The sequence below is a fragment of the Polistes dominula genome, unplaced genomic scaffold (genome assembly GCF_049000335.1).
Source record: "Polistes dominula isolate Pdom_NZ unplaced genomic scaffold, Pdom_raw_medaka contig_23, whole genome shotgun sequence".
Classification (NCBI taxonomy): domain Eukaryota; kingdom Metazoa; phylum Arthropoda; class Insecta; order Hymenoptera; family Vespidae; genus Polistes; species Polistes dominula.
The window spans coordinates 1,145,845-1,154,940 of NW_028300963.1; the positions used below are offsets into that span (position 1 = coordinate 1,145,845).

General features: G+C 27.8%; 2 protein-coding genes across 2 annotated transcripts in view; one reads left to right on the plus strand and one right to left on the minus strand.

Annotated features, from left to right (window-relative positions):
• Cow (Proteoglycan Cow) overlaps positions 1–6,680 on the plus strand; it is a 123,393-nt gene extending 116,713 nt beyond the window's left edge. The window contains 4 exon segments of the mRNA XM_089172568.1: positions 201–408; positions 618–777; positions 1,434–1,660; positions 2,028–6,680. Coding sequence (XP_089028694.1) covers positions 201–408; positions 618–777; positions 1,434–1,660; positions 2,028–2,158 — 726 coding nt within the window. The 3' untranslated portion in view covers positions 2,159–6,680.
• Positions 4,754–8,894, minus strand: Fdh (alcohol dehydrogenase class-3 Fdh). The gene is made up of 8 exons (XM_015318912.2): positions 8,719–8,894; positions 8,309–8,552; positions 7,977–8,197; positions 7,687–7,903; positions 7,465–7,595; positions 7,114–7,388; positions 7,002–7,028; positions 4,754–6,850 (listed from the first exon to the last, which is right to left on the minus strand). Exons 1-7 carry the CDS (start codon positions 8,737–8,739, stop codon positions 7,004–7,006), a joined length of 1,134 nt encoding a protein of 377 aa, XP_015174398.1. The 5' UTR covers positions 8,740–8,894; the 3' UTR covers positions 4,754–6,850; positions 7,002–7,003.
• Positions 8,895–9,096: the final 202 nt, after the last annotated feature.

Here is a 9,096-nt window from a genome sequence, read left to right on the forward strand (position 1 = left end):
TAGATTTTCACGTGAGAAAAGAAACATTTGAAATCGGATCTTGTTCCTCTTTTTATCGGATCTATAATCTAAAAATTTATATATATATATACACCTGTGTATATGTGTATCGTTTATGAATATTGAATTTGAAAAGCAAGTAATTTAATTATTTCTATAGGATGTATATATAAATGTATAAAATAAATTTTGTTTCGTAGACTCTCGCATCGGCTAACAGATACGACGATAAACATTTATTGAGTAACGAAGTTATGGAAAAATCAGCAGTATCATCACCAATGAAATCAACTTATAACACGGATTGTCCACCATCGTCAAAACCAGCAATGGCTAATCGACTTTTGGATTGGTTCTCGGTCGTAATGGCAGATGCGAAACATCGTCGTCAACATCCTAAACCCATTGGTAGGTATTATCAACCCTCGTATCGATAAATTTATATCTGTCATTTTCTTTTAACAAGAAAAAGAAGAAAAAATAAAAGGAGAAATAAGAATAAAAGTTATTTTGATAATAAAAAAAAAAAAAAAAAAAAAAAAAATATTCTCTTCTGTCTGTATAATCTAACACATTTATGATCCTAATATATATTTTTTGGGGGGGTTAATCTTTAGGTCACTTCCCAATCCCTTGCCAAAGCGAAGTAAGGTGGATGTTTGGACATTTGGACAGCGACAGCGATGGTAGGATCTCGCTTTCTGAACTTTACGGATTGGAACATGATCAGAACGAGCCATGCCTAAAACCTTTCCTCGATAGTTGCGATACTGACGGGTAAAATAAATAACTTATGTCAAACTTCTGTCTTTCTTTCATCAATCCTATTTGATCGATATAAACCATCATGTAATTGTAAAAAAGTACAAAATCATTTTCACAAACGATATTTTCCATTCGAACGTTTGTTTTATTTTTTACAATTTTTACAAAAAAAAAACACAGATCGAATTATTATGTGAAACTTTAGGTCGCATTTTATTTCGTATCGCGTATATTTTTGTTATTAATAAGTCAAATAATATTTTCTATCTTCTAAATATGATAGCAAAAAAAGAAAAAAAAAACGGGAATCCCGTTAACATTTGTAAAAGGATACCGTATAACTGATAATACCGCAAAACACATACGAGAAACATCATATTGAATTTTTGTTGGCCTACTTGTGTATTGACTGTCGCCGTTGTGGATGTATTTACATCGTGTAACACGATACGACAAATAAATGTAAAATATAAAAAAAAGAAAATTGTGGGAAAAATAGTACGTTAAATGAAAATATTTTCAATCGTTCGATTGGAAAATGTATCCTGTGCAAATATAAATACATTGGATGTAAAAAAAAATCAAAGCAAAAGCCACGATCTCGTTTAGCTAAAACGATGTATGTATACATATATATATATATTTATTTATTTATTTATTATTTATAGAGATATTTTTGTGAGCGGTATGGAATGGTGCGGTTGTTTTGCTAAAGCTGAACGACCCTGTGCTGCAGTACGCAGACGATCACCGTTAGAAGTAGCACCAGCATGCGATTCCAGAGGATATTATCGAAGCACTCAGTGTCATCGAGGACTTGGCCTTTGCTGGTGCGTCGATCCCCATGGTGTTGAATTTGCTGGTACCAGAACTCGTGGTACAAAACCTGATTGCGGTAAGTGATAGTAAAAAATAACAAATTTTATATTCCATGTATAAGTTAAAAGTGAAACCTTCAAATACAAACAAGTGGAAGGTTGCATTTCTACAGGCGTAATGTTTTTATAAATAATGATAAAAATTTAACTTTAATTTTGTAATTAACATGCTTTATAGTATGCAGTCGCACACAAAAACAAAAGATATAGAATAAAAAAAAAAACTGTATACTATATTCTATCTCATTCTCATTCACAGACTAAATTCTAAACCTGTCGCGTTTTCATCGCATCCGTTTTCAAATCATCTCCATTTTAAAGTTTTCATTAAAAAAAAAAAAGAAAAAAAGAAATAGATCTAATTAATACAAATTGTATTCATAGATACAATCGTGAACAAGATCAGCAATGGCGGCCTGAAAACGAACAGCGTTGATTTGGACGACGACGAGGATGGTGGTACGGATTCAACTCAGGATCTTGAAGGTTCAGCCGATCAACCTTTAGATTTTTAGGTAGATCGTTCAACAACGTGTAGGATGATGATAACAGTGAAGAAAGAAGATGCAAGATAAGCTATAATAATGGGCAAGTGTATTATGTAGGATAGAAAGAAAAAAAAAGGGAACAGCAGCGCAGAGTAATATTCATAAACGTGATGATAATAATAATGATGATGATGATGATGATGATGATGATGATGATGATGATGATTATGATGATATTTGTGTAGTACTTTGTAATCACATGAGCAATTCCTTTCTCGCGGATTGTGTTGCCGGTCTATTTGTCCATTGACTTTAAGATCTAAGATCTGTCGTTAAAAGAAAAGAAATGAAAAGTTCATTTAAAGGATAAGAAAAAAAGAAGAAAAAAAAATCAGAAAGGCTCTATTTATAATCTGAAATAACGAAGGTGAGCCTAAATTGAATTAGAAAGCAACGAAAGAAGCTTCATGCATCATTTGATTATATTATTTTAATTCGTCCTACGACAGTGGTTTGCTAAAAGATTAGAGAGATTATTATTATTATTATTATTATTATTATTATTATTATTATTATTAATAGTATTATAATTATTATTATTATTATTATTATTATTACATTTGTCTTTCATATCTTTATATAAGCCGCTTCATTTATCAAATGGATTATATCTTTATAGAGAAAAAAGAAAAAAAACCAAACATAAAAACAATTCGAAAATTATTATAATATATTTAATATATTCATTAAATGTATCATCGTATTATAATACTCATCGGATCATACTAATTTATATTTCATTTTGAAACGATGTTAAAATCTAATTTTTCAACCGTTGTTAATCTTTTTGATCTTAAAACGGCTTATATAAATAAATATATATATAAATATGAATATCTGTCTCTCTTTCTCTCTTATCCTTTAGATCTTCACGAGATTATAGTTTTACCGCAAAATACGAATAAAAATACACAAAAAACTGCAACAACAAAAAAAAAAAATAACAAGAACAAGAATAAACAAATTTTTTTTTCTCTAATGCAATACTAACAATTAGATAGATATAAATAAAATATCTTACGTAATTTTGTGCAATATACACATACGATATAAAATAGATTCTCGTCGTTGCAATCAAAGAATTGGTTTCTTAATTAAAAGATAGAAAATATCTGGAAAAGAAAACATCCCTGCGTATACAATTCGTTTACAAAATTAATACACGCTATTGTGAAAAATAATGAATATGAAAATCAAAGGTAACAAGAAAGAAATAAAATAAAATAAAATAAAATAAAATAAAATAAAATAAAATAAAATAAAATAAAATAAAATAAAATCAATTACTAAAGAATTGAAAACGTGAAGAAAGAGAGAGGGAGAGGAAGAGAACTGAGAAAGAAGATAAAATTTCATTGCGCTGTACACACCTCTCTTATTATATGGTATTAGTAAAAAGAAGAGAAAGAAAACAGAAAAAAAAATTAATTAGAAATATGGGATAGTGTAATACCCTTCGACGAGAAAGTACGAAAAAGAAGTGGACACGCTATACATACATATACATATACATATATATAAATATATATGTATATAAGTATATAAATATGATTTCTATTCGCCATCGCTTATAACGATATTAATATATAATAATAATAATAATAATAATAATAATAATAATAATAATAATAATAATAGTAATAATATTATATATACATATATACGTATATGTATGTATATACGTATATATATGTATAACGTCTATAAACGTAATAATACTGTCTATGACTTACGATAATATACAGGTAATAAAAGTAGAGGATCAAGTTGGCTGAGAGAGAACAAATAATTAAATGCATTCAATCAGACGAAAGGGAGAAGGATATTATAGAACAAGATCAGATATAGTTACAAATAATTATCTATAACACGCGTATTTATATAATTGAAAGTTAAATTAAATAAAATATGATAAAAAGAGAGAGAGAAAGAGAGAGAGAGAGAGAGAGAGAGAGAGAGAGAGAATGTTTTAACCGTTGCACACTAATAGTTTGCTTAGTTAGTTTTTATCTTTAAAACTTAATACAAATAATAAATTGTTGATTTAAAGAGAGAGAGAGAGAAAGAGAGAGAGTTACATTATTTTCTCTCACGTTTATTTATTATTAATATTAATATTATTATAATTTTGTTTTCATTTTAATAAATTATTATTATTATTATTATTAATATTATATTATATATATATAATAATATTGCTTTCTCTCGTGGCCATCTTGAGTTACGAAAATTAAATGTAAGATATACGACGTTGAAAGAAAAGAAATGGTGAGAGTAATAATTAAACAATAAAATAAAATAAATTAAAATAAAATAAAAAAATAAAAATGAAAAAAAGAAAGAGAAATAAGAACAACAACAACAACAACAACAGCAGGAACAAACATAAGAAATAAATAAAAACGACGACCTATTTCATATTCGCTAACTATATATTTACCATATGTGGTTTAATCACGACGATGAAATGTCTCATATAAAGAAAGATATATTATTAGCACGCCTTATTTATTACTACAAGATATTAAACAATGGATTTAATTCCGGATTTTATTATTATTATTATTATTTTTTTTTTTTTGAATGAAAACACCAAGCGATTATTGTATTAGCCACGCGCTCATGTCACACTCTGTGTGCGCGTTTAATTAAATTGCATATTTAGAAAAAAACTTTGTAATTAATAAGAAGAAACGGCTAACGATAAAGAAACAAACGCTGTGAACAGTATTTCGAATGAATTATTTTACGTTCGTATAATTATATAACGGTTAGGTGCAATTATAAATGTAAATAATACATGCTTTAGAAACACACATCTCTTAAATATAATAACAGTTAAGTAAAGCGCGCGTTAGACACACACAAACTGCGATATAATCGAGTAATATTATTTTATTTTCCAATAGTGTGGAACAACAAGTTAATAGAAGAAAAAAAAAGGAAAAAGAAAAAGAAAAAGAAAAAAAAAAGAAGCAGCAGCAGCAATATTTAAACGTCGTGATTATTCATCTGCATTCACTGTAATTATAAGCATTTTTACTTAAAAAAAGAAAAAAGAAAAAAGGAAAAAAAACTTTTACTTAAAGAACGTATTGTATACCAATAGATATATAGAATATACTTATATACATATATATGTATATATATAAATATATATATATATATATGTATATGTGTATATAATAACATATATAATATCTGTAGAGGAAATATCGGTGTGAGACTATGTGAATATGCCCTCTAGTATTTAGAAGGCAATTTACGTAGTAATAGCCAATGCAAATTATTATTATTATTACATAATGTCCTATTTAGAAACGGACTTAATAATTAAGTTTATAAACGCCTACAAAAAGAGCATTTCACTCACACTTTCCGATTAAAAAAAAACATTCCTGGGCTAAAAAAAAAAAAAAAATAAAAGAAAACGTCCTTTACTCGCCATATTTATTAAAAAAAAAAAAAAAAAAGAAGAAAAAAAAGCGTAAGAAAACGTGTATACATTTTTTTTCTTCTAATTATTAATTATAATACAATTTCAACTCTAATTCTCATCGTAAGTTCAACTCCTTCTCAAACATAAAAATTAAAATAGAAAAATGAATATTCGCGTTAACATATACTTGATGTTTTTTTTATTTTTTTTTTTTTTATTAGGTATAGAAATGAATTCGATGCCTTGAATAAATATTACATTTGTTTTGTTTTTAATATGCACCGAATTAATATTTTCTACACGTAATATATTATTCGTCGCTTACAAAAGACACATTGTTGAGATGTAATGCGATTACAAAAAAAAAAAAAAAGAAAAATAATACAAGTGATAAATTATTATTAATTATATAGATATGTTTTGTTTTCTTTCTTTTTCTTTACTTTTGTTTTTTTTTCTATAAATATTTGCAGTCTCTTAATGAACATGGCGTGTCTCCTTTGATCGATAAAAATTTCAATAATACATTGACGCATATACAAATATATATATATATACGAACGCCATTCGATTGATTAAGAGAGGACGTAGTTCCACAAACGTGTGAACTAACGAATACTCTTCTTTCCTGCTATTATGTGCAACTTACATTCCGCCTCGATTTAATGTAATAACTATCGACCTAGATCAATTAATATTAACGTAAAACGAGAACGTGAATATATATATATATAGTTTTACTGAAGTCTTGCATTATTGTATATACCTGATTATATACAATGAGAGAAAAAAAAAAAAAAAAGAAAAAAAGGAAAGAACAAAAAAAAAAAAAAGAAATAATAAAAATAAAAAAATAAAACAAATAAGATAAAAAGAATTATCATCATAAATGACCTGATCGCTGATTGATGATTTTTCTAAGGTATGCACCAGATCGAACCGTAAAGAATTTTTACTTCTTTTCGAAGCTACCATTAAAGTATATCTCACTTGGTTAGTATTGTAAATGTGAATGTAAGAATTCTTTATGAATAAAGATTGTTGTAGAAATTTCTTACTTTTCGTTGGAAATACCTTTTACTTGTAGATGGTGTACTTGTAGAATACCTCTTACATTGAAGATGGAACATAGTTTCATTTTTCTAAAGTGAAGGACGTTGAAGAGGCTTGAGGAGCAGGAAGAGTGGATGGATATACACATCGGTAAAGTCAGCACTATGCTAAATATCAATGAAATATATTAAGTATATATTTATCAAATTCTTATCAAATTGAATGTAAAAATAATTTTTAATATAATTATTGTTTATATATTCAATATAGATACCATCAAAAATAATATATATATATATATATATATATTACATATACCTTTAATATTTGAGAACCGCTCTCAAGCTGAAAGACAAATAATTTCAAATGAAATGATAAAGTCATTGAAATCTCTTGCACGTTAATTTGGATAAATTTGTTTTAAACTTACCATGTTCCAGAGTGCAAAAGTTCGAAAGCTTCGTTAATTTGTTCAAATGGTAAATTATGAGTAATAAATTCATCAAGTAGTAATTTCTTAGACATGTACTCGTTCACTAGCTTAGGAACACTTTCTTTGGATTTCCAACCACCAAAGGCAGTACCTGTCCATGAGCGTCCGGTTACTAACTGGAAAGGTCTGGTACTGATTTCTTCACCGGCAGCGGCTACACCAACGATTACAGACATACCCCATCCTTTATGACAAGACTCTAAAGCAGCACGCTGTAATAATAATATTATAAGATAAATTGGCATTAGATATAATAAAGAATATTTACATGGATTTATTGATATTTACCATACTCTGCACATTTCCAACGCAAACAAATGTGTAATCAAGTCCTCCGTCAGTGAGTTCTACCAAAACTTCTTGAATCGGTTTAGAATGATCCTTAGGGTTGATCAGTTCGGTACATCCAAATGTTTTAGCTTGTATATAGTAAATGTAAATAAATTACTTATGTTAGATAAATGAAACCGATAAAACTCGAATAGAAAGAATTATTTCAATAATAATTACCTTGCTTAAATTTGTCAGGATTAATATCTATTCCAATAATACGCGAAGCTCCAGCAGTTTTACAGCCAAATGCCGTTGCTAATCCAACTGCTCCAAGACCCCAGATGGCACACGTACTTCCAGGTTCTACTTTAGCAGTGTTAAGCACAGCACCATATCCAGTAGGGATACCGCATCCCAATAAACAGACTTTGTCCAATGGTGCAGTATTGTCAATCTATAAAAATACTATAATAATATCACACGAATTTGTTTAAATGCAATAGAAATAAAATCATCAACAATCTTACCTTTACCAAGGAAATATCAGCTACGACGGTATATTCAGAGAACGTAGAACAACCCATGAAATGAGCAATCGTTTGTCCCTTGCAAGTAAAACGAGATGTACCATCAGGCATTAATCCTTTTCCTTGAGTTGCACGAATTTTACTGCACAAATTCGTTTTAGGTGATTTACAAAACTTACATTCTCCGCATTGCGGTATGTAAAGAGGAATAACATGATCACCTAGAAATTATATTTCAAATATATAACAGAGATATTATAATTATATTCTATAATTATATTAATTGTATTAATATTCTATAATATTAATTGAAAATTTATGAAAATAAATACCTTGTTTGAACTCTGTTACACCTTCTCCAACACTTTCAACTATACCGCTGCCTTCGTGTCCAAGGATACATGGAAATATACCTTCTGGATCTAATCCTTCTAAAGTATAAGAATCCGTATGACATAAAGCAGTATTTACTATTTTAATACGTACTTCATGAGCTTTAGGAGGAGCTACTTCAATCTCTTCTATTGATAATTTTTCCTTTGCCTTCCATGCTACTGCTGCTTTACATTTAATAACCTTCAATAGAAAATATAATATTAATTTTATTATTATTTATTTATGCAATATTATACTACATTCAAATTTCAATTTGTCAATGCATTATAATTAAGTAAGCAATATCGTTTAATACCGGCGAAAGGGTTACAATTAATAATTATTTTAGAAATGAATATAAATTTACCTTTCCTGCTGTATCTGCCATAATTGTTGTTATTTTAGTAAAAAACGACTTTTTTGTACGATCAATGCGTATTAATTATATAAATTATTTGTCCTTAATTATCGGATTATCAAGAGAACTCACTTTTTATCAAAGGTTATAATTTTTATTCGTGATAACCAAGTTTCATTGACGGTGCTGCACTCTAGAAAATGCGCATGCGCAATACAATGTTGAAATATGGCGCCACTTGATAACAAATTCAAAACGTAATAATTTCATAAACTAATTATTAAATCTGAAACAGATATGTTAATAAGATTAAATTACAATATTTCCTGTAAATCATTTCTAAAGGCAGGACACACAATAAAAATCATAGAATATTTTTCATAAAAT

Excerpts from the sequence above, each read along its gene's own strand:
- Fdh (XM_015318912.2), bottom strand. The coding sequence starts at position 8,739 with ATGGCAGATACAGCAGGAAAG. Across the intron at positions 8,553-8,718 it reads TGGCAGATACAGCAGGAAAG|GTTATTAAATGTAAAGCAGC; the intron begins GTAAATTTATAT and ends TTTCTATTGAAG. Across the intron at positions 7,029-7,113 it reads CTTTTGCACTCTGGAACATG|CTTGAGAGCGGTTCTCAAAT; the intron begins GTAAGTTTAAAA and ends TTTGTCTTTCAG.